We start from the raw sequence: 25,894 nt of genomic DNA, 5'->3' as shown, positions 1-25,894 counted from the left end.
CTTTGTGTTGAACCCAAGAAACCAATCTTTTATACAGAAACCAATCTTTTATACACCTCAGGTTCCATTTCCCTTGCAAGATCAAAAGTATTCTAAAAGGAGCAATAACGGTCTAACCTTTTCTGTCTATTCTGTCTCTGAAAGTATTAAAATCCATAATTCTTCCCTTAATAAAATTGGGAGAATAAAACCATGTTTTCATCCTTTGAAGAAGAAGAGAAACCTAATTTTTATAAATCAAACTACAAGTCCCAGAATTCCCCAGTGACTGGGAAGAAAAAGTGGGCTCAAGAGGCAGGCAGGAAGTCAGGTCAGGCAGGCAAGCATAGTGACTTTAAACAAGGTCAGGCAATTAAGCCTAAGGGCCTGCACCTGAATCTAATCAGCCCACCTGAGGGGCATAAAAGGCTGCCTGAAAGTGAAGCAGCAAAAAGAAGCTGGGGCAGGAGCTGGAAGGTCAGATGGCATAGAAGCAGAGGAAGGAGAGCACTTAGCCAGCAGAACACAAGCTAGTGTGACCACGACAGGGACACCGGAGTAGATGATGAACTGTAGGTTGGTCATGTTCTCACAAACCCTGAAGAGCAGTGGCAGCAGTGGAGAGAAAAGAAAACAGCAGGCAGTCTTTCCGGGTGCACCTCCGTGCTGTGTGTGCCGAGCTAAACTTGCAGTTGTTCCTAAAACCCTTGTGCAGAGTTCAGCCAAGGGAACCTGAAGAGTGGGATGCTTTCCCCTAATGAGGCCGATCGCAACCCGTGCAGTGGATGGGTGTGGACCCCAGGAGTGCCCGCAGTAGTAGCAGAAAAAGCAGTAAAGTCGGGAAGCCACCGCAGCCCACAACCTTTATAACTGGGAGTCGGAAGAAGAAGCTCTGTACTCCTAAGAAGCAGAGGTTCTTGGTAACTGTAGTCATTGTTCAATTGGACTCGCTTTGAGTAATGAGCAAGTGAGAATCAACCCCAGAAGTCGGAAGTCTTTTAATAATGGGAAAGGAGCACAAGCTTATCTGAAACACTTGCGTGTGATAAAAAACCTTTCTTTCCCGAGAAGCAGAAATATTTTGTTGCCGAGCGGTCCCGTGTCTCTGATAAGCGCAGAGAATGGTGCTGGTAGCCGAAGCAAAGCGAAACTGACTTTCCTGAAGAGTTGCAGGTATTGTTAAAGGGAACGTGCACATGAGACATTGCTTCCCTGTGCTTAGGAGGCTGTGTGCTGTCCGAAAGGTGGGAAAGGGGTCTTTATTTGAAGTGGCATTTCATTGGTAAAATACATTTGCGTGCGCTTAAAGTTGATCTCCATTGTGGACAATTACATCGTAACACATCAAAGTTTGAAGCAGCAGAAGAAAGACGTAGTAGAAGTTGAAGATAGACCAAGCAATGCAAACGCCCATAGAAGGGTCTTTTTGAAAGTCCAATCCCACACACCTAAGAACCGTACACTGGTGGTTTTGAAGTTGCAGAAAGTGTTGACACCAAAAAAAACGACATCCACAATTGGGAGAGTGGGACACCCACTTTGGGGTAACGAGTAGAAACCAAGTGTACATAAAGCTGGGGAAGGGAGCTGGGTACCTGTTCTCCAAATTGAAGCAGAATGTATGCCAGCTGCACGACAGGCAAAGAGGCTGCCCTTTCCTGAAGATAGAGGAAGAAGAGTGCATTGCCACCTGTGGAGGTAGATAATGTCTTGTAGTAATGCTAATTTTTTGGTTGCCATCAAAGCACCAGATCAAGAAGCAGTAGAAGTTGTAGCAGCAGTAACAAGACTGTGGTGTTTGTTATTGTTGAAATTAACTATGGGGCCAAGGAAGCTGTTCTCACAGTCACATTGTGGAAGGAATTTGGTTGAGAGAAGAGTGAATCTCAAACAAGAACCTCCTAATAATTGTATAAAAGACACACAGATCGCAGGAGTAAAGTAGTTATTGCCGGAGTGGAAGAAGAAACTTTTGCCAATATTATCTGTACTTTCTTGGAAGGAAGTCATCCAATAAACTCCATTAGTGCTGTTGATCCTTTGTGGAACTGTAAAGAAGGAGGCATTTCACCCAACAAAGAATAGACTTTGAACAGTGGATTTTATTTGTGTGAATTTTTTGTGTTCTTTGAACTTTTCAAGACTTGTTGAGACTTTTTGTTACTTGGAGAAAATTGACTTTGGACATTCCTGGGGGAGCAAAATCTTCCCAGGACCACGTGAAGTCATCCAAGACACTGGGTGTTTGGTAATCTTCTATTTATGTTGTACATGTTATTTGAATGTTGATATTGTTTAAGGTGAGGGTTAGATTTTTGAATGCTAGGAGGTTTTCCCTTAGATCTTAGAATAGTTAGGGAATCCCCTGATACAGTAGGTTTAGTTAGGATTTTTGTTATTATTTTGTACATAATAATATGACAACTCCTGAGCAAACTCAATACAGTCGTGAGCCTCACATTACTGACCCTTTACAGCAGCCTCTGCACTTAAGAGGTTGGGAGAACAGGACTCTCTCAGAACCTGCAGTGAAATCTGCTGTTTCCATGTTCCGGCATCCCTTCTGTTCTTCCACTTTCTTGTGATTTGCCAGCCTTGTGCTTCTCCTCTGCCAGTGCCAGCGTCCAGCTCTCGTTCCAGCACCTTCTACTCCTCCTTTCTTGGTGGGGCCTTTTATGCCTCACAGGTTAAATGAAAGGCTTCAGTTGTGGGCCATTAGCCTTAAGTGCCTGACTACTGCAATGGCTACCAGGCTTAATTGCCTGACTTCTACATATGTATGCCTCTGCAGCCCTCTTCTTCGTCTCAGTACCTCTAGGATTCTGGGATGTGTAGTTTCCTCCACTAAAGTTAGGTCTTTCTACTTCTACATTATTTGGAAGGCTAGATTTAATTCCCTTAAGGTATTTAATAGAGGGTTTGTGAGAATTAGCTATTAGAGAGGAAGATAGTTTAGTGAAGACAACATTTCCATAATCCTTTGCATTGTTCCCTTGGGGTTGAAGAAGGTCTAGGATCCCAAAAAGGATCATTCTTTCGTTATAGTTTGTTCTGATTCTATAACCTTGGGGTTCACAACCTTAGATCTAATATGAGGTTGAGAGACAATATAATGAAAATAAGCCATAACCTCTTTAGGCACAGGTGTGAGAATCTTCCTATTAGAGGAAGAATACTGTGTCTCATCCCATGGAATCTCCTCACCACCCTGGGCACTGTCTCCTCCCAGGTGATCCTCCTGCAGTACACCATCCCCATGGTTGGGATCAGGAAGGGTTTGCCTTGCCCTGGCTACCTGGGAGGAGACTTTAGGCAGGGTTTCAGTGACTGATCCACAGGATTCTTCACACCAGCCATAGTAATTGACAATGTAGTACACACATGATTAAGGGAAAAAACAAGATTACATCTCCTCTTTATTTTCTGTGAGGACATTGATCTTAGGTTTGCTGTTTAGAGAAGGGTGTCACTGCAAAGAATGGCATTGCATTTTCAGGCACATTCTTGAAGTAGGACAATGATATCGGCTTTATTCACATGGATGCTATCCTAATGGGTGGGTGACGCCAGACAAAAAGAGGATGTTTCCAAGATTACTTCTCCTTTTATACCCCAATAAAGTGTATGGCATGTGACAGAATGCCCAGGCAGTCTCGGGCATGACGTTGTAAAATGTTTTCTTATGATATGACAACCTTTACTACTGTTGGAAATACCATTAAATAGTACGCACAACGTACTTCAGTTCTATTGTCATGCCATAAAATTCCCCAACAAAGTTCTTGAACATTCACTCCTTCTCTTCTTTGACAACAGAAGAACATTGCACTGCTCAATTTTAGTAGAGGTTGTAAGGGACATATGTGGTTAGAGGATAATCTTGGATGATAAGATATAGTTAGAACACTGACATAGCTTAGATAGATTTTAGGAGTAAAGATATAAAAGGGGAAGAGAAAGAGAGAGAGCACAAGAGAGAGAGTGAGAAAAAGATTGTGTTTCCAAATGTAAGCTATCTGCAGCACAAAACATAATTTATGGTGCCTGCCCGACGGACCCTCTGAGAAATCAATAAGGCCACTTACTGGAGTATCAGCGTTGTGCTTCCCGGCATTGCTTTGTCTGGGGCTTCCCTGCATAGCTTCCCGGCCACATCCTCTTGGGTGAGCATTCTTTTTCGGACAGGGGGGTTCCACCGATCTACCATCCTAAATAAAAGAGGGAGAAAGAATCAAGAGAGAGAAGCTCACCTGTTGGGTTGACAGAAATGGTACAACAGAGTAAAATGGAGATTAACAGTGAGATGGGAGCTACATACTAGAGTGATATCTGCACACAGTGAAGAATTCCCATGACTGGCCACGGGCGGGGTCGGATTGGCCCCTCAGCCTTTTGGCCCGTGGCAAGGCCGAAATCGTCCCTGGAGGGTGGGGGCCGGTTTTTGGCCATGTCGGTTTGAAAAAAAAAAAAGATTGAAAAAAGATATCTTTTTCTTTCTATTTTCTTTTTTCTTTCAAAAAGCCTTTCATCCTTCTTAGGTCGATAAATGAGTACCAACACAGGTTGGGTGATATTGTATCCATATTTGTTCTATAAAAAAGAACTTAAGCGTAAGTGCTATACAATAACATATTATCATTTGGCCTTGGATGTCTGCTTGGATTCACAGTAATTTAGTGTACTTGAGAACAATGCTATTTGATGCCACTTCCTGTTTTGTCATGTTTCATTGCTTCCTGGGATGTCACGTTGGGGGTGTGGTCAAATGACATTACGTCCGGTGATGTCCTCAGAGGTCAAGGGTCGTGAGGCGAGGGCTGGGCCACTTTTTTGAGGCGAGGGGTGGGCCACTTTCTTTTGAGTGGCCGTGCCTATTTCTTGTACCAGTCCGACTCTGGCCGCCGGTGTCAGGTTTACTGAGTTTAAGTTTCATTTTACTGATTGAAGTGTTCACCCCCTCGCCTCCCACCAGTTAAGGGAGTACATAACAATGAAAATATTTCAAATTAAGAGTGATAAGAAATGTAAACTCAACATTGATTGGGCAAAGTCTGACAGGAAACAATTGGTGCTGCCTTGAATCCAGAACAGGAGCAATGTAGGTGTGGCATTGTGGAAAGCTCCCTTGGCACAGTGAGGTGAAACTGCACTGAGGATTTTGGGTTGTATAGCGTCAGGCCAAAGCAGCCAGCTTGTACTTCATCCTCAAATCTACAAGTGGCCAGTACAGCTCAAAGTGAAAAATATACTGTAGCATTTGAGCAGCGAAATATACAGGCATCTTATTATTGAGCTAGTTACCGTAATCTAAGCATGATGAGACAAATGTATGGATCAATTATCCCACGCTACTTGAAAGCAGAAACAGATGCAGTCCCCTGACAGTCATCAGATAACAATGTCCAGCACTAACCACTGCAGGAGTCTGTGCACACCTGTTAAGACTTTAGTCCAGCAGGGCCCGAGGTCACACTCTTGAGCAACAGGGGAAGGGCTGATGCCATTCATAAGTGGCAGATCAAAGTCAGTCTGGCCGAAATTCAGTCCACTTTCCAAACCAAAAATAAACCCTTCTGTTCATTTAGATGGCAACTTCCTTCAAACATTGTGACACAGATTGTAGAGCCATCACAGGATTGGTTCTAAAGAAACATAAATCTCTGGGGAAATTAATGGGAGTAGGCCGAAAACAGTGTTTTTTTGCTTTCTTAATAACTTTTTAATTTTTTAACAAATCTTTCCCAACATGTCCAGTCTGCAGGGGTGTGGGGGGCGTGACCACGTTTTTGTTTTCAAAATGTCAGCCAAAACCGTCAAGCGAGTCAAAGTTATTAGCAATTACATTTTCGGGTTTCCTCTGGAACTTGATACTTAATTCAGGACATCAAAGATGACATCACAAATGTCATTGATGACATCACTGATGACATCACATATCTAGGCCACTTATTTTTGTTCACTGACATATCTAGGCCAGCTGTTTTTGTTCACTGACAGTCAGAATATGGAAATTCAAAACGTGCTATATACCTAGATGTTAACCTTGTCGTATGTTCTTACAGTACTTTCCTTAGGGTTTGGTCTCAGCTCATAGTGCACATACACGAGGCAATGAGCAGGCCTCAAACACACAATTCATTTGTGTACATGAAGATGAACTTTAATGTTATTGAAATTTTATCTGGGGATGTTGTTTCTTTCTTTCTTACTTTAGTTTACCTAAATGTGCCTCTGATATGTATGCATTGTGGGTGTTCATATGTACTGTTTGTACTAACACAAGTGTGTAGTAAGTCTTGAATTGTTAGCTATTGTTTCCATGTTTAACATTACTGAAAACTCTGATAAGGTAGCATTCATTATTTTACTGTGCAAAACTAAAAGATTAAAAATATTGCAGTTCTTTGGTGCATGCTGCAGCCATTGCCTATGTGTATGTATGATTAGGTTCCTGTATTAACAACAACACTCCAATACAATGTTTTGTTTAGATGAGTTCTTTAATACATTAAGTAGTTCATGATAGGTCTCTCGATCACCCCTGATATCTTGTTACCAACATTATAAACACCACCCCTTGTAGGGCCTTTTCATCAAATTAGTTTCATATGTGATGTCATTAGTACTATCCCGATTTCGATAAACTTGACCACGTAGCCGGTCCCTGTTGGCCATGCCCACTTTAACCCTGTTTCCAGTCCCTTGTGGTCATGGCCAGTAGCCAGATTGTTGAGTCAGGGTCTTTGGCCATGACTCAGACAATTTGGCCACAGCCCATGGCCACAGGCTGTACCTCAGTCACCAAAGATATATTACTATTTGTGTACCTACATTATGACACTTTTCAAAAAATAAAATACAGACACTTTTGCAAAACCATGCTTTCGGGTCCTTGCCAACGACCATTGCACAGGTTTGCTGCAACTCCGTCCTGCATTTTGGGCTGCAGCCACAAGCAAAATTTCTTTTCACATTTAATCCCGGGGCTACGGGGCATGCTCCATGCCCCAATAAGTAAATCAGAGTAGGCATTCTCCCTTGCCGAGGGCTAGGCCCACTGTCCATGCACCAAAGTTATATCACTATTTTTTGTACACTTTGGAAAAATAAAACACAAGACAGATTTGTTAAAGCATGCTTCCAGGTCTTTGCTTATGCTCCTCATGCAGGTTTGTTGTAATCCAGTCTAGCACTTCAGGCTGTAGCCGCAAGCAGAATATTTTTTACCATTCAAACCCAGGGCTTTGGCCATGCCGCATGCCCCAATAAGCAAATCAGGGTATACGATTATGAAGTAACTGCAGGGCGGTAGAATGAGTAGATCACTGCACTTGATCTAGTACTTTAATTTGATTACCCTGCTGCTGGTGAAGGAGTTCTTTTGTGAAGGTGCCCTTCCTTCTTCAAGTGTTAGGTTTTCAATAGGAGACTGAGCCCTGTTTACCTCAGCACTGGGTTATTCAATAAGCAACTGTTGTCGTAATTATGCAGTCTTGAAAACCACTGTTGGTGCTATTTTTATTGTTAGAAGTCAGCCAACATGTGTTCTGACCCCCTAGGGTCTTCCTCTGGGCATGTGTATTGTGGGCCAGTCGTTGCTGCGAGGTTGTGGAAATGAGTCCGGGATGCAATCCCAATATCTTGTGCGGATATGGTCACAAATAAGGGTGGTTGATGATTTGGAGAGTTGGCCCAGAGACCACATGGGTGCCTGGTTCGCCATGCTCTGTAATTATCTGCTGATTAGCATCTGTTGATGCAATCCTGTCCAGCACTTGGGCTGTAGCCTCGAGCAGAATTGTTTTCCCCATTCAAACCTATCCCGATTTTGAAAAACTTTACCACATAGCCAGTCCCTGGTGGCCATGCCGACTTTAACCCCATTGCCAGTCCCTCATGGTCATGACCAGTAGTCAGATTTTCCGAGTCATGGCCAAACCTCAGTCACCAAAACTATTTCACTATTTATGTACCTACATTATGACACTTTTAAAATATACACAAACACATTTGCAAATCCATGCTTTCAAATCCTTGCCAATGCTCCTTTCACAGGTTTGCTGCAAATCCATCCATGTTTTATTTTTTTAAAAGTTTCAAAATGTACATACATAAAATTGTCATATGACTTAGCCCCCACTTGACTAAATACATTCAGACTTTGCACAAACCTTCAAGGATGGGTTTAGAATATTTCTGAAATCTTGTGTGCACATTCCTCAAATGGCAACAAAGTTATAAGCCATCTAAAAATGTGGAGACCCCCCCTCTAAGTTTGCCCGCTCTTGACAAAATCCCATAAGACTTTGGAAAAATATTCAAATATGAGCCTAAAATCATTTTGCAAGAACATTAGGACTGTTCGCAGACTTCGGAGATGGAAAAATACCCTTTTTCTTTGCTGTTAATGGCCATACCCCATCTCATACTCATCAACCCTCACCTCCCCAGAGATTGCTTTATTAGTTTGACAAGTGCAATGTTGTGTTTTTTAATGTTTTTACTGCAATGTTCGTGGACAACGGCAGCTGTCCAGGGATCCAATATGGCGGCGTTTAAAAAAATATTACAAGGGGGCGCATGGATGCTCGCCTCTTTTGTGTGAGCTCTGCGCCTCGGGTCCCGAAAGACAGTAGAAACCCCCACTGCTTGACCCCCCCAGAGGCTGTAGAGCATACGAATCAGGGTCGGAAGAGACCCTTGCCAACTCGGCAAATCCGGGGAAAAATCGGATCGGATTTCACTGAGAAAACTGCTGCTTTCTCATGGACGTGCAGTTGCCACACGTGAGCCCTGACACCCTCGCGCCTCGGTGACTGTGGCTCCCTCCTGTGGAGCACTGAGCCCCTGTGGAGGATCTGAGGCTCCCACGGCACAATCTGCATAGGCGGAAGCCAATCTGATGAAGTGGAGGACACCGGCGGTTCGTGTGACTCTGAGGTGAGACAAGCACGCATACTGAACAGGAGCGAGGTGAGGGCCCGCGCATGACGGACCCGTGCCCCGCGCACTCTCCTCGCCTCTGAAATCATAACCCCTCCAACAGGCCCCACAACAACGCACCCCAGTTGGCCTTAACCAAGGTTGGAGCGGCGCCCTTACTAGACCCCCATGGAGGAGCGGAACACTGAAAGTGCAACCAGGGCACAGATAAAGGCATATCTAAACGACATGCACAGATCCCCTAATTACACATATAAAGGCCCATTATACCAAGAGGAGGATCGAACGTCAGAGAACATTAGCAACTGACAGACCCCCACGGGATCCAAAAGCGCATTGGTCTCACCAACAAATACGGGACACACCTATGCCAGGAGGGTGTGGGGGAGGCAGAGTAGGAAGGAGCTCATCCCCGCTCAACCACTGCACAAAATAGGGAGACTGTGACATTCCAGCGTCTTGGAACGAGCGCCCCAAAGTCTCTCCCACAAAAGGTACCTAGGCACGGCTCTACCCTCCACACACGCGGTATACATGGGGAACCTGATTGCAGCTGCTACACAAAGCGCTGGGACAAGGGAGACAGCGTCACAAACCCTGGAACAGTGAAAACAACACCCTTGGCCTGAGACATTAAATCCACACACTTACCTCCTGGAATCATACTGGGGGCATCCGTGACTGAGATCACATATGTGAGACATTGAACTGACTAACGTGCCTGTGCATAGAAAAAGAGGAGGCGACAAAGGTCCAAGAAAACAGGTGAAAAGTGGGCAGAGACCAGGCGTTACATCCAACGCCACAGAACCACTGACCACTTCACTACTACTCCAACAGCCACGCACTTACCAAGCACAAATCTCACGACAAGGTCACAGGTCGAAAGGCACAGGGGGACAGTAAAGAGAGACGGAAGTTGGAGATCACTGTGAGCAAAATGCAAACCCCACTGAACGATTCTGGTACCCCAGCCTTCAACCCTCCAAAACTCTGACCCCCCCACGAGGCACCAAAGAGTGACATCTGAGATATATGAATGCACAACAAAGACTGGCCATCTTTGTTTACGTCCCGCCATCTCACTCCGCCACCAACTCCAGAATGGCAGCCACAGCAATAACGAATGTCGAAACTGCTGCCACGAAAGGGGACATCGCCGCCCTACTGACTGAGATAAAGAACATGGGTGCCAACATAGGCGGAAAAATTGACAAGATCACGCAATGCCTGGACAACATTGAAGATAGGTTAGAAGGATTTGAGAACAATCAACTTTCGATAGACACTCTAGAGACACAGCTCGAACACAGAATATCTGACCTGGAGCAGAGGGAAGAAGACTTCAAACTTAAAATGGACGTTTTGGAAAATCACGAAAGGCGGAACAATTCACGCTTTTTTGGAATTCCAGAACAAGAAGGTGAAACGGAAGGAGACCTCAAGAAAACGCTCCACGACATCATCAAGCTGCTAGTCGCCGATGAGGCCATCCACAAACCCAAAACGGAACGCATTCACAGAGCCGCTGGCCCCTGAGGAGGCCCAAGGTCGGTCCTCGCTAGGTTCCATCGTTACCAAGATAAGACCAGGGTGTTGGAGAAGGCCAGGAGCAGAGGTGTGATTACCCTGGGAGTGGCACAAATAACGATATATCAAGACCTGTCCTCCTTGACGCTAGCTCTCAGGAGAATGTGTGGATCCCTCACAAGATGGCTGAAGGAATGAGACATTTGTTATAGATGGGGATACCCCTTCTCCCTCCTTTGAACATGGAGGCACAAAGATCAGCCTGAGATCTGAGAAAGAGATTAAAGCGTGCATATCGGAGCTGGTCGACCCACACGAACATAAGGAGTATTGAGTAGACCCAACAAAGGATGGAAGAGAAGGGGCTCCCTAAGGATGGGAACACTTAATGTCAAAGGTCTAAACTCACCGACCATGAGATCCCTTGTATCCAGAGAGTTTCGTAGAGCAAAAATCGATATCCTCCTCTTGCAAGAGACCAAGTACATGAAGGGAGATGAGAGGGCAGTTCTTGGGAAACGAAACGGAATAGAATTCTGAGGCTCTGGACTGCTGAGAAAAGGAGGGGTGGGAATCCTTATCAGGAAAGGGACTGACTTTAAGGTCACCAAATCTTGGTCAGACACAGAAGGCCGTGCCTTGTTGGCCGTGCCTTGTTGGTAGCAGGTTCCATCGGAAATGTGCAAGTGACAATTGCTAGAAGTTAGATTCCTGTCTAAAACAATCCCCAAAATAATGCTCGAGGCTGTAGGTCACATCATTGTAGCAGGGGACTTTAATCTATGGGCTGATCCTACCATGGATCCCAAGACAGGTAACCCAGTGACGAGTGACAGAACTAAAGGAGAACATTCTGAGTTCACAGACATGATGGATGTATATGGGATGAATGATGTGTGGAGACGAATGCACCCAAACGAGCGAGGCTACACATTTTTCTCAGCCCCACACAACACCTTCACACGCATTGACTACATGTACTTCTCAAGAGACCTATATAGCACAACATATAGCACAACGACACACACGGAGATCACCCCAATCACATGGTCGGACCACGATATGGTGATCGCAGACACACAGTGGTAGCACCCACCAGTCAGGTGTGGTAAATGGAGATGTAATGAGGCCTTATGGAAAGACCCTGTCTTTAAGAATGAGATGGAAACAGAGATTATTGAATACTTTAGATCGAACAACACCGTAGAAATCTCTAAACAGGGAGTGTGAGAAGCTGGAAAACTGACCTGGAGGGGGGTCCTCATAAGGGAAGGGGCTCACAAGAAAAGAGAGAGAGCTCTGATTGAAAATAGAATCCGAAGGAGATTTGCCAGCTAGATAAGTCGGCTAAGGGGGAGACACGGTAGATCCCATCAAAATTATGGAAGCAAAAAAAAAAAGGGAGGAACTTCGCCTCCTAGAGCATGAGCAGACAGTACGCAAACTCTGTCTGCTGAAACAAACCTTTTATGAAAAAGGAGACAAAGCAGATGCACTGCTGGCCACTAGACTAAGGGAACAACAGGCGGAACGTAGGGTGCAGGAGATAACTGATGAAAGGCCCAGCTCGGTAACAAGCAGACCTAGCATCCCTGAAGCCTTTGCAGACTTCTACAAAATAATGTATACCTCAGAGACAGACTCACACCCGACTGGCATAGAGACTTATCTCGCCGCCATCGGCATACCCAAAGTAACAGATATTGAATTGGCTCATTTAGAATCTCCCATAACAAAGGAAGAGCTACAGAATGTGATAACCACCTCATACCATTCCTGGTCAAACTGTTTAATGAGATCCTAGAATCAGGGAGACCCCCAGATTCCTTCGTAAGAGCCCTCATAACGGTGATTCCTAAAGATAGAAGGGACCCCAAAAGATGTGGATCGTATCTCCCTATATCTCTGCTTAATGTTGATGCAAAAATGTATACACGAGTGCTGGCCTCTAGACTGGAGACACTTATGTCTCGTCTCATCCATCCCGACCAGGTGGGCTTCATACTTGGCCAACAAGGAGCCGACACCATGTGTAAAACCCTGCATCTGTCAACACCTCCTGAAATATGATCAATGACCCCGCTCTGCTCTCCATAGATGCAGAAAAGGCCTTGACAGGGTAGAATGGGACTTCCTGATGGGGGTCTTAAGAAAAATTGGGATAGGACCCAAATTTAGAAGGGGGATTCGGGCAGTTTATACAGCACTCAAAGCCTCAGTATTTGTGAATGGAGAATACTCTAGATGGTTTGAACTAAAACGAGGTACCAGGCAGGGATGCCCCCTCTCGGCTATCCTCTTCGCCCTCTCATTGGAACCGCTGGCACAGAAGATGAGGGAGGATACCCAGGTAGAGGGAATGCAACTAGGCCAGACTGAGTATAAAGTGGCACTGTATGCCGACGACATACTCCTCCAACTAGCCAACCCCAAAACATTCATCCCCAGAGCCATGCACCTCCTTGAGGAGTACGACCGAATATCGGGTTTCATAGTCAAAGGAACCAAGTCAATTTTGTTCCCCCTACAAGGGTCCGCAGAAACAAACGAAGTCAAATACTCCTCCCTCGGTCTCACGATTGAGCACAGTATGTTGCAATACTTAGGAATACGAATTACAAGACAGATAGGAGATCTATATGAAGCCAACTTCCCGAAACTCCTCCAAAATTTCCACGCAGACCTGGCTAGGTGGGACAAACTGACAATATCCTGGTTAGGAAGCCTCAATGCGATAAAAATGACCTGCCTCCCGCGGTTCTTGTAGCTTCTTCTTAGAGGTCTAGAAGGCGATCGTAAGATTTCTCTAGCAAGGGAAAAAAACTAGAATTGCATATGATACCCTGACATTGCCTAAGGAGAAGGGTGGGGTGGGTCTTCCAGACCTCAAAAAATATTATGAAGCGGCCCAACTATGGGTGCTTATTCCCCACCTACGTAATCAGAAAGAACCACAGTGGATCTCAATGGACAATCATTATCTATCCCCAGCCACGGTCTCTGAATGGCTGTGGGGCCAGAGGAGAAAACTACTAATCAGAACAAAAGCACACCCGATACTGGAAACCATATGGGAAATATGGAGAGAAGGCATGGAGATGAGGAACATTACCACATGGCCATCACCGTTGAGCCACCTGTGGTCCCCAGGTATTAATGACCACATCCCCAACGTAGAAAGATTTCAAACTTGGTACGAAGTGGGGCTAGAGAGAGTAGGCCAACTCTTGAAAAAGGACTCCTTCATCACACTCCCAGAGCTAGAGGAGGCCCTAGGGATAGGGGTACTGTCCACATTCCAATTCCTACAGATTACGGGCATCTGAATGAAACCCGAGTGGAAGGACAAATTGAGAAAGGAACTGACCCCTTTCGAGACACTACTGAACTCCAGAACCGAGATGAAGGGGTTGATATTGGCTATGTATAAAACACTCATAGAGGCAGGTAGAGGAACTATGGAACCCCTCAGAACAAAATGGGAGAGAGACTTGGGGCAAGAGATTGACCCAGGAACATGGGGGAAAATGTGCAGAGTGGCACCCCGAACATCCATATCATGCCAATATAAATTACATGCTATCAAATTGTTACATGGTGGCAGTATGATCCACACAGACTTTCCAAAATGTACCAACCAGCCATCCCACTATGTTGGCGTGAATGTGGGGAAGTTGCGAACTATTGGCACATGTGGTGGGGATGTCCCCGAATCAAAATGTACTAGGACAAGGTCCTCAGGTGGAATAGGAACCTAGACGGGGTCCAAAGAACAGAAGAACCCTATCTCATCTTGTTTGTTTTTGAGAAGTGTAAAGATGAATGGAGAAGGGTCCAGGGTCTGGCTGCTCAACTATTGCTAGCTAACCGGGCCCTGCTAGCTATGAAGTGGAACACTGCGACAACCCTGAGCGAGTGAGAATGGGTCAATGTAGTGCATCATGGAAAAAATAACGGTGTTGCTACATGGCAGGTCCACACAATGTGATATATTGTGGATTGATTTCTTTAACAAATAGATGCCAGGAGAAACACATTAGGGCATAGAAGCATGTAGTGTACCCGATCCAGCTAACTGGCTCTTCATGCAATACCCGCCCATTGTTTGCCACTGTCTCACATGTAACCCAAAATGCGATGAATAAGCACAAAGGGGGGTTCCCCAAGAAGGGGGTCCCTTAGAATCTGAAAAGTGACCACATAAACACAAGACCACACCACTCTCGTAAAACCAAAGCCAAACCATAGGGGGGTGGGGGGGGTTGATTGAGGGAAAGGGAACGGAAGCAGATTTTGCTTGATATTACGGATCACTGTTGAGAACGTAAGTCAAGTTAGTGTTAAATGCTGAATCTAACCTACTGACTTCCCAACTCGGTCCTGTAACCAAATGTTTATACTTACTTCTCTTTTTCCCTTTTGTGTGATCTGTTTCTATAAAAACCTAATAAAAACAAATAAAAAAAAAGAAAAAATATGACGCACCTCACATTTTTAATTTACCAATCAGCGGGTCCGTACGATGTCTGCGGACATCACACTGCTCTCTGATTGGCCCAGAAGGGTGTCGTCGGACCGAATAGGGAGTTGAGTCCATGTACTGGACCCAGATATCACTAATTCTTTTGGGCATGCTTTCTGGCTGTTTTAAAAAAAACAACTGAACGGATTTACACCAAATTTACTAAAGCACGCTTTCGGGACCAAGCCGCCACTCCTGGCGCAAATTTGGTGACAATCCGTCCACCTGTGTGGGCTGCAGGTGTGACCAAAATGTTTGTGCATTTCGTCTATGAGGAAAAACACACATTTTGGAACCCCCCTATAACTTTGCCTCCCCTGTACGAAACCTCAAAAAACTTTGCAGAATCAATCTGAGCGAGCCATATACTTTTTTTTGCAATGTTTGTTGAGGCTTTGTCCGGGGGGGACAAAGTTACTACCGGAGGCCCTGTTGATATATATAATACACGGCCTGCGGTAGCGACCCTGTAGTTATTACCAAACTTTGCAAACACAGTATATGGCCCCATCTGAATTTTTCTGGCAAGTGTGGTGAGGTTTCATGAAGGGCGGGCAGAGTTGTAGGGGTGATGCAAAAATGTCTGTTTTTTCCATTGACGCAATGGAAAGAAAATGCTGCTCACGTCTACAGCTCAGACTGCTGGACGGATTTTCACCAAATTTGCAGTAGGAGCTGTGGCTTGGTCCCGAAAGCGTGCTTTTGTAAATTTGGTGTAAATTGGTCCAGTATTTCTTTTTAAAACAGCCCAAAAGTAGGTAAAAAGAATTTGTGATATCTGGGTCCGGTGACTCACTTCCCTGTTCAGTCCATGGACGGGCATCCAATTGGCCTAGAGTGCAACGTGATGTTCGCGGACATCGGACGCACTCACTGATTGGATGGTGAAAAGCGTGAAATGCGTCAGATTTTTGGAAACGCCCGCCATGTTGGATTTACAGACAGCCTCCGGTGACCCCGAACATCACGGTAAAAACCAATTAAAGAACACAACATTGCACTTGTGAAACTCATCAAACAATCTCTGGGGAGGTGGGGTGATGAAGCTGGGATGGGATATGGCCGTAAGAAGCCAAAAAACGGGTGTTTTTCATTCCCGAAGTCTGCGAAACAGTCCGTATGTTCGGGTACAGTACTGTGATGTTCACAAACACTTCAGATTTTTGGGGACATCAATGCCTATTTCTGCAAGGTTGGTGACAAGCAGTTTTTGGATGGCTTATAACTTTGGCAACACTCAATGAAACTGCATGAAATATTGGAATTATATTCTAGACCTGGTTCTGAATGGTTCTGGAAAGTGTGGAGCTGTTTTGTCAAGAGGGAACAAAATTCGAGGGGGGGTCCCAAAATATTGTAAAGGCTTATAAATGTGGTGCCATTTGATGAATCTGCACAAAAGTTAGTAAAACGATTTTAAATCTAGATATAAATGTTTTTGCAAAGTTTGGTGGGATTCTGTCAAGAGGGGTAAAATTAGAGGGGGGTCTCAAACTATTTTAGAGGCGTATAAATTTGGTGCCATTTGACGAATCTACACAAGTTTGCGAAATGATTTAAATTTAGATGAGTTTGTAAAGTTTGGTAGGAATTTTTCAAGAGGGGGGTAAATTAGAGGGGGGGCACAACATTTTTAGATGGCATATAACATTGTTGCCATTTGACGAATGTGGAGAGAAGTTTTCAGAAAGATTATAGACCCAACATTGAATGTTTGTGTAAACTCTGAATGGAGTTTGTCAAGTGGGGGCTAAGTTATATGTCTATTGTATGTACATACATTTTGACACTTTTCCAGCAAACCCGTGTAAAGAGCATTGGCAAGGACCTTAAAGCATGGTTTTGAAAATGTGCCTGTGTTTCATAACGTAGGTACAAATACTCGTGATATACTTTTGGTGACTGAGGTATAGCCTGTGTCCATGGGCAGTGGCCAGATTGTCCGGGTCATGGCATAAGGACATGACCCAAACAAGCTGGCTACTTGCCATGACCACGAGGGATGACAAATGGGAGTTAAAGTGTCCAGCCGCAGCTGGGACCGGCTATGTGGTAAAGTTACTCCATAGTGGCATAGGTTTGAAAGGGGAAAAAATGTGATTGTGGTAATATGGTCATAGGGTTCTCTCTTTGCCTCCTGCAGGCTGACATGGAAAGGGAATAGGGGCTCTGTACGGAGCCCACACTTCCCTTTCCATGGTGGCCATCTTGGAAAAGGATTTGCCTTACTACAGCGGGTTGCCGCAGGCATCCCGGTGTAGGAAGAAACATCATTTTTCTTTTTTTTTAGCACCCCGGGTTCCCCCATTGCAGGAGCTGGGACGGGGGATAATGATCCGGAGCCCTCATTATCCACCCTCGCTTTGCTTGTGCCGATAACTTGGGCTGCCAGGCCATTATCCCCTGTTCCAGTGCCTGGAACAGGGGAGGAACACAACATTATTCCCATTAGCATAACACAAAATGCTAAAGGAAATGTTGGAAAATCTTATTTAGTCTATGGCCCTCATTACGAGTTCGCCGGTAGCCATGCCGCTGTTGGCGGCATGGCTGCCGCCAAAATCGCATCCGTGTCCGGGTCCTCGGAATGAGGATTTACCGGGCCATTCCGTGTTCGGATGGCCCGGTAATTCCTCCCTCAAGGACCCGGACACGGTCCTTCCCCATTCCCATTTCAGCCCCCATAGCGCTGAATGGGAATGGGAGAGGGAGCAAACAACGGGCCATAACGAGATGGCCCGTTGTTTGCTCCCTCTTCCCCTCCCGGGACCCGGTAAGCACGCCTGGTTTTCCCAGGGGTGCTTACCGTGTCCCACAAGGGGACCTCGTAATGTGGCGGAACGGGTTGAACGGCGCCGTCACCTTTTACGGCGCCATTTAACCGTTTCCGCCAGGGTCGTAATGAGGCCCTATGTACTTTACTGAGAAATGTATAGTAGATGGAGTCTATAAGATTTTTTTTTTTGTTCTATTTTTTAACTGTGAAAGGTGATTCCTAAAGGAACCTTTCTTTTGTTGTTTTTTGATGTTTTATTTTTTGCAGGAGAGGTTAGAACGTAAGGTGGGGAGGGAAATGAGGGAATAGGCACCAAGCACTAATATGGAGGGGCAGGTGGACAGGGGAAGATGTTGTGCATGTGTTACTTCTATGGTAGGGGGCACTGTTTCTCATACTCTTTGATAACAGCTTCAAAAGCACTTTGAAATTGCTTCCCCCTGCAGAGTTCTGTGTTGCAGTATATACAGAGGCTGTTGTCTTCGAAAAATATGGTCAACAGCTTCTTTGTTTGTTTGTTTGTTTGTTTATTGAATTTCTTATGCGCACCAGACCCAGAGGTAGCAGGGCGCAGCAAAGGTTATGCAAGGCTTACAAGGTTACATAATAGAAAATGATAACAATTGATGCATGAAATACAAAATATGTAGGGCGCAGAATATACAAGTAGTAGATTTTGAAACAAAAAGGTTATTTAAATCATAATGAGCAATACTATACAATAATTTACAATATTGGGAGGTGAGGTGTGCTCATGTGCTGTAGTTTCAGTTGAGTCTAATATTCAATCAGATTTAGCTGGGTGATAAGGTTCTTTCTGAAAAGTGGAAAGGGTTGGTCAGCTCTCAGCTCATGAGGCAATGAATTCCAAAGTTTAGCGGCCTTCACAGGGAAGTTATGGCCACCGATCTTGGATGATTTGTATCTAGGAACCACCAGACAGTTTGTATTGACAGCTCTGGTAGGCCTACTAGAGGTTCTTCATGTCAGTTTGTCAATTAGATAACTGGGGGCGGCATTGTGTAATGCTTTGTGTGTCAGGAAGGCAATTTTTTGTTGTATTTTATTATGAGTGGATAGCCAATTATATTGGCGTGATTACAGTCATGTGCACTCTTCTGTTAATGCCTAGTGCAGCTCTAAGAGCGTTGTTTTGTAGTATTTGTACTTTTTGGATGCTAGCTTTGTTGGCACTACTGTATAGGGCATTACAGTAGTCTAATACGGAGAGGATTAATGCTCTAGCCAGTATAATGCAACTGTTGTTGGAAAGGAAGTGCTTACCTGATCTGATAAGCTTGCACGTATAGGCTGTTGTGGAGGCCAGGGATTTCAGTTGTTTATTGAAAGACATAGTGGCGTCCAGGTAGAACCTAGTATGTTTACCTCATTAGGAACTATAGTGTTATTGCCATCAATGATGAAAGAAGCGTATTCATGACCTAGTTTAGAGATGTTGGAGGGGGTACCAAGAATTATCAGCTCTGTCTTGTCATCATTCAGGCATAAGCCGTGTGTGGCCATCCATGCCTGAATGATAAGGTAGATCCTATTCACCAGCGCCAAGTCCTTGCCATGATCCCCGAAAGTGGGAGGAGAATCTGTGTATCATCTGCGTAATTCGTATAGGTGATACCCAGAAGGTCCAAATCATCGAACAACGGCTTGGTGAATATGTTGTACAGAGTTGGAGATATGCATGAGCCCTGAGGGACCCCCCATATGATGGGGGTAGGATCGGCCACAGCTGAAGGGGAGAATACTCTGATGGTTCTGCCGCTCAGGAATGCTTCTATCCACTTAACGGCATCTGTGGAGAAGTGGGCTGCTGAGTCAAGATGCCTGCAGAGGACCTTATGATCCACCAAATCGGATACAGCTGAGAGATCAAGTAACAGCAGTAGTGTTGTCTTCCCTTTGTCTCTCAGCTCATCGATCTGTGTTTTCAAGTCTATCAATGCAGTTTCCGTCCCATGTAACGGACGGAATCCTGATTGTCTGACCCCTAGGAGTTTGTGTAGCTCGAGGTATTTTTGGATCTGCAAGTAAGCAACCTTGTCCAGAATTTTAAGTAAAAATGGTACTGTTGTGATGGGGTGGTAATTTGTGGCAATAAGTGGGTCTAATGTTTGCTTCTTCAGAAGTGAGCGAACCCAGGATTGTTTGAGGGTGACTGGGACGGTGCCAGAGGCAAATGAGGTGTTGATCAACTTGGATATGAATGGAGAGAGGTCTCTAGCGGCATCTTTTATGATATGTGCTGGGCAGACATCTCCTTTACAGTTGGAAGGTTTAAGTGATAGGATAGTTCTTTCAACTTCTAGGATGGGGGTTTTAGTGAAACAGAATCTGTTATTTTGATCAATGGTTTTTTTGTTCAGTGTGAGAGAGTTAGTTGGCTGTGGTAAATTCAGAGCGTCTTTCTTATTTTTTATTTTAAATTGTAAGGTGTTTTTTTTTATTAGGGCTTGTTGGATCTCTGACCACCAAGTCTTGTTTTTTATACAGATGTCTGGGGTGGAGATGGGGAACTCTTGTTCTCTTAGTATTGTGAATAGTTCTTTCATACTAGAATTGGAATTAGCAATATGTTCATTGTATGAATTTCGTTTTGCTAGACAGATTTCATTTTTGTAGTGTAATGCCGTGGAAGTTGGCTTCTTATTATTCTCACTAGAGGGGCAAAGCCGCCAGGTGGTTTCACATTTTCTTTTTAGTAGTCGCAAGTCCTTATGTTTTGGAGTGTACCACTTGTTGAGGTGTGCTTTGGCTTTGCTTGGTCTCAGTTTGAGGGGTATAATGTTGTCCAATGTAGAGAGCATAATCTTATTATATTCCTGCACCATGGTGCTAGGGTCGAGATTATCCGGCAGGGAATTTAAGGTAGGTAGAATATTAGGGATCACACTGTCCACTGTGATATTCTTTTTCATTCTAGTTTCTTTAATTGTTTGCAGAGTAGCTGGTGGGATTTTGTGTCCCGCAGAAGTAGGCTGTGTGGTTAGAGTATTGGTTGTGGAAGATGAGGTGGAGGAAACAGCCTACATCTTGGTAAGAAATGAACAACCTTTCTGAGAGCATTGTGGTGGTTGGATCTGGTGTGGCGGTGCATGGAGGTGGTCACGTAGGAGTACTGTCCAGGTAGTCCGTGACTGAGTTGCACTCAGTGCATTTCACTTTGGTAGCTTTAGCCTTTGGTACATTCCCAACAGTGATAAATAACTGCCACACCCATGATTCTCTCTGGGTGCTAGAGGTAGGCACTTCCTCTACCTCATGTTCTTGGTCCTCTTCATTGTCTTTGGAAGTACTGTGCTTTTTTTGTTGTGTAGGTCCTCCAGCTGGTGGTGGTTGCTCTTGGGGAGGAGGGATGGCAATAGCTGATGCCATGTTTAAGAAAAATAGCAGTTTTGCTAATATTCTTCCAAGTGTGTGCTTTGTACTAGATTGTTAATGGATAATGAGTAAGTATACGTGTAGGAGCTATGGAAGGGTACATTTCGAGCTTCAAAGTTCCTAGATCAGTGCAAAATGTAGTTCCAAACTGTCCTCGAAGCACGGGCCCGATTTGTGATGTCATTTTTGATGTCCTGGGTGTTAGTCTTAGCAGTGCACAGTGGTGGCGTGAGGTTTGGGTGCTTAGTTTACCATAAATGGCAAATTTCTGAGGTTTTCCGTTTTACTTGTAACCATAACGTCCCTTTAACAACGTTTTTTCAGTGAATATATATATATAAATATATATATATATATATATATATATATATAAGTCTGATTCGTTAGACTAATTCATGGTCCTGTTGCAACTGCTCTTCCTTCTCTTTTGTAAGTCTGATCCTTTAGACTACTTGATGATCGTGTTTTATTCTGTACAAAGTTCAGAAGACGTTCAAGGAAATAAACATTTAGTGTTGGTGGATGTTGGGAAAGTGATGAAGGGGTTGCTAGAGATGTGTAATATGGTACACATTTAGACTGGGAAGACAGCAATTCCCCAAAGCCATGTGGACATTGATTATATTTTAAATGTTCATGTTTTTATTGAAAAGGAACCTGAGTAGAAAAAGGGAAATAGTTTTTCTTTTAAATGTGTTTTTAGCAGCATTATATTGAAAGTAAAAATAAATGTATAGGTGAATTAGGAGCCCCACCATGTGTACCTTTTTTACAAGTAAAGAAAAAGCATTGTCAAAACATGTCTTCAATATTGGTAAGTGGAACTTGGTGTGAGCAGGCGTACTATGTTGGCACTACATTTAATCTGGTAGCAGTGCTTGTAAAATATATGTAGGGAAACGCACAATATTTTGGGATAATTATTTTCAATAAAAAGTGACAATGCATAGGTGTGTGAGCAGGGGTTGCTATTTTTAATAGCATCTGAGTGAAAACACTGACAATGTGTAGGTTAATGAGCAGGGATGGTTATTTTTAATATCATCTGAGTAAAACACTGGCAATGCATAGGGTTAAGCAGCACTAAGATGTTTCTAATTCTGTAAAGTTAAGAAGAATGCACTTCTGAACACCTTTATGGTACAATTAGCTGCCACTTGATCTGAGGAGCAGGTGGAACGTGGTGGCAACATTTGGCATTTGATAGCAGTGGTTAAAAAATAAAAATGAAGGCATACCTGTAGAATTGCATATTAGATGTAGATCTTCTTGAATTTCCAGATTGAAATCTGTAAGAGGTTGAACAGTAGTTTGCGATAGAGGAGACTGATAATCACAGGAGAACTGCACTGTGAGAGTTGAAAGGTACATCTGATCTGGTGAAGTGAGTCTGAGGGTTACATGTAGAGTTTTTGGATGTGATTGGTGGATGTATGTGTGACTCTTGGAAAGTAGCTTATCAGGGAGTGTTACAGAGATGAAGGTCAAAAGAGTAGAAGGGCTCTCCTGTGCAATGACGTTTGTGGAGCTGCAGTAGTCCACGGACCCGCACATACCATCTGAGTCCTGTAACCAAGCCCGGTCCTCAGACATTTCTAACATTTGCAGACAGTAGTAACAACAAATGGGGTGAGTCATATTTGATGGTGTAATGAGAGTGTTTGTGATATGGTTCAACTGTTTTGTGTTGACCATGGCTAGTGCCTAGATTCTTGGTGGAAAATCCAGACACTGGCCATGGCCAAAACAATATGTGCACAGTGATTATGGCTATTATAGGGGGGTATACAGTATTTATAGCATTGTGTAAGGGTGAAGGGTTCAGGCGATCGTGAACTCTACAAATAATTGTAACATAACATAACAACCTACATAGTAGTATTAGGTGGCAGTTGATGTAAGGAGGTGGAGAATGTTGGCACTATAAAGGGATCTGTTAGCATTGCTTGGAAAACATTAGGCATTTATATGTAAGGCAAAATGCAGTTCTTTTAAAAATGTATGTTTTCGTTTGCTTTTTATTTAAAGTCTGAAAACACATAAGTGCATTAGGAGCCCCTCCATTTGTACCTTTTTGTACAAATAAGGAAAATGCCCTGGCAAAGATTTATAAAGTATTGCTTAGTCCCACTTAGTGTGAGCAGGTGCAATATGTTGGCACTATATGTGATATTGTAGCACTGCATGTTAAATAGGGTAACATTATATATTTCCTAACTTGCTGCATTTTAGGGATGGCTATTTTTAATGCCATTTTAGTAAAACACTGACAATCCATAGGTGTATAAATAGCACTACAATTTTTCTAATTTTGTAAAGTTATGGAGAATGGTCTTTCTGGACACTTTTATGGTAGAATTAACTGCTAATTCATGCGAGTAGGTAGACAATGGGTATGCAGTGATGTTATTGAATATAAAACAAAGAATACATTTTTAAACAAACCCAAAACATCAAGAAAAAATAAGGAATTTAAAAAAACTATATATATATATATGTGGTTGTGAATGGAAAAAGAAGTTTTAGGGGTGGGGGAAAACTATTTAAAAAAGGAGGGATTGGGGGAACCACCCCAAAAACATTGGAAAAAGAATGTTATTTTTTTAGATTGTTCTTCATTGAAAATCCATTCTTTTTTTTTATCATTCAATAAAATCACACATAACCTAGTAAATGTTGCCAATATATGGGATCTTATAGCAGTGGTTAAAGAGCAGCATAACTTATGAAGGTGTGATACATATAGAAGAATGTGGTGAAATAAATTACTTTTGAAAATACAAGCATACCTGTATTATGTCTTCTTAGATGTAGATATTGTTGAATCTGCAAATACAAATGTGGAACAGTGTGCACAATAGTTTCATATAGAGAAATCTCTGAATGACAGGACACATGTATTATCAGAGGTGAACGGTACACATGAAGTGTTGAACTGAGATGTTGGTTGTGATTGGTGGATGAATGTGTGGGTGTTTGAAAGTAGCCAATGATAGAGTGTTACACAAATAAAAGTAAAAAGGGTAGAAGGGCTGTCCTGTGCAACAACGTCCGCAGATGTCCTAGATGAAGTGAAGGTATATGCAAAGCGCCTATGGCATTTCTGACAATCTTGGATTTGAAGAAGTGAAGGTGTTTTGAGTTTGTGGAATAAACTGGAGTGCATTATTACCCTTGTGTGAAAACATGGTATGTTTCAAACATCCAGAAACAATATATTGCATTGTGGAGGTAATAGTTTAGGATAGGCTACTGGAATATCCTTGCAGCTTGTTTTGAAGGATATGTTTAGAAGGCAGTTCGAACTGTTCTGGCTATACAGATAATTATTTAACTGATTTCTTTGTGGATAACTCAAAGGCAAAAGTGGAAAAAAATCAAACTTGTTTTGTCCATAAATTCAAAAAGCCAGGTGGAATGCTAATGAAGCTGTATGCATTTATACAATCTACAGGAATGGCATCTTTCCACAATGAGAATATACGACATGATGGAGTGAACATTTTTTCGTAGAGATGAGGTACCTCTAACTAATGTTGGAAATTTGGTTTTTCTGTCTAATATCAAGAATAGTTTGAAACAGCATTTGTGAAATAAATCAAAAATAAAGGACTATGTAGAAAAAAAATATGGTAGTAGTAAAAAAGAAATACAAAACATAAAAAAAGTTCTAAAAGAAAAAAAAGGTTCTTTTAAGAGCCACCATTATAGAAAGGAAAAAAAAATCGAAAAGTGAAGTTAAGACATCTCATTTGTTTACACAGTGTAGTCCGCAGACTATTTTACCGTCCGCGGACTAAATTGGGGCAGAAGAGGAAGGGTGTTGAGTGGTGTAATGTGCACAGGACTTACCATGCATTTTACACTTTATGTTTGGGTGTTTGTATGACGGAGAAAAGTATTTGTGACAGAAATGTATTTCTGTAGCATGTTCCTTATCTCTGCTATACAAAAGCTCAATTATTCCCATTAGCATAGAACATAATGCTAAAGAAAATGTTGGAGAATCGTATAGAGTCTAACTACTTTATTCAAAAATGGAAAGTAGAACGAGTATATGCGATTTTTTTTTTAGTTCTATTTTTTTTTGTGAAAGGCGGTTCCCAATAGAACTTTTTTTGTATTCTATTTTTTTCTGGAGGTAGGGAAAAACAAGGATGGAAGGTGGGGAGGGAAGTGAGCGAAAAAGCACCAACCACCGATAGGGAGGGACAGGTGGACAGAGGAAGATGTTAGGCCTGATCTTAAATCCTAAAGTAGAAAGCAGCACTTCTCATGCTCCTTCACAGCAGTCTCGAAGGTGCTGTGAAGCTGCTCCCCCTTGCAGAGGACTGTGTCGCAGTACATACAGAGAACTAGTTTTACAAAGGTAGCGGGCGCCCCTCTCTCGCAAGAACAGACATGATAACCTGTTCAGTTGTTATTAACCACTTGAGAGTTCGCAGCCACTGCTTTTACTCACTGTGCCTTTCACAGATGGGAAATATCCATTTGCATATCAGTCTTTGTCCTGCCCAGGGGCAGTACAGCACCGAAATACAATGGCAATTCCAATCTGAACGAGAGTACCACCAGCAACCCCATACATGTGTTTCACCCTTGTTGGGGATCATCAGTGAGGTGAAGCTGATGCCTCTCTAAGCACAGTGAGAGGGAGACCACGTCTGGTTGCCCCCAGGAGACCTAGGGTTACCAATTACAGAGAACTGTTGACCTTGAAAGGAAAGGATCAACAGCTTCTGTATGGC

General features: G+C 43.4%; 1 protein-coding gene across 6 annotated transcripts in view; it reads right to left on the bottom strand.

The window, feature by feature from the left end:
• DGKI (diacylglycerol kinase iota) overlaps positions 1–25,894 on the bottom strand; it is a 1,316,934-nt gene that overhangs the window by 237,915 nt on the left and 1,053,125 nt on the right. For all 6 annotated transcript variants that reach the window (XM_069628758.1, XM_069628759.1, XM_069628760.1 and 3 more), the window contains one exon: positions 4,065–4,187. In XM_069628758.1, coding sequence (XP_069484859.1) covers positions 4,065–4,187 — 123 coding nt within the window. The remainder of the gene's footprint in view (positions 1–4,064; positions 4,188–25,894) is intronic.

This window comes from Ambystoma mexicanum, chromosome 12 (assembly GCF_040938575.1).
Source record: "Ambystoma mexicanum isolate Mex_15411 chromosome 12, UKY_AmexF1_1, whole genome shotgun sequence".
NCBI lineage: Eukaryota > Metazoa > Chordata > Amphibia > Caudata > Ambystomatidae > Ambystoma > Ambystoma mexicanum.
Note: the sequence above shows the minus strand (reverse complement) of the source record. Positions and strands in the feature narration are given on the sequence as shown.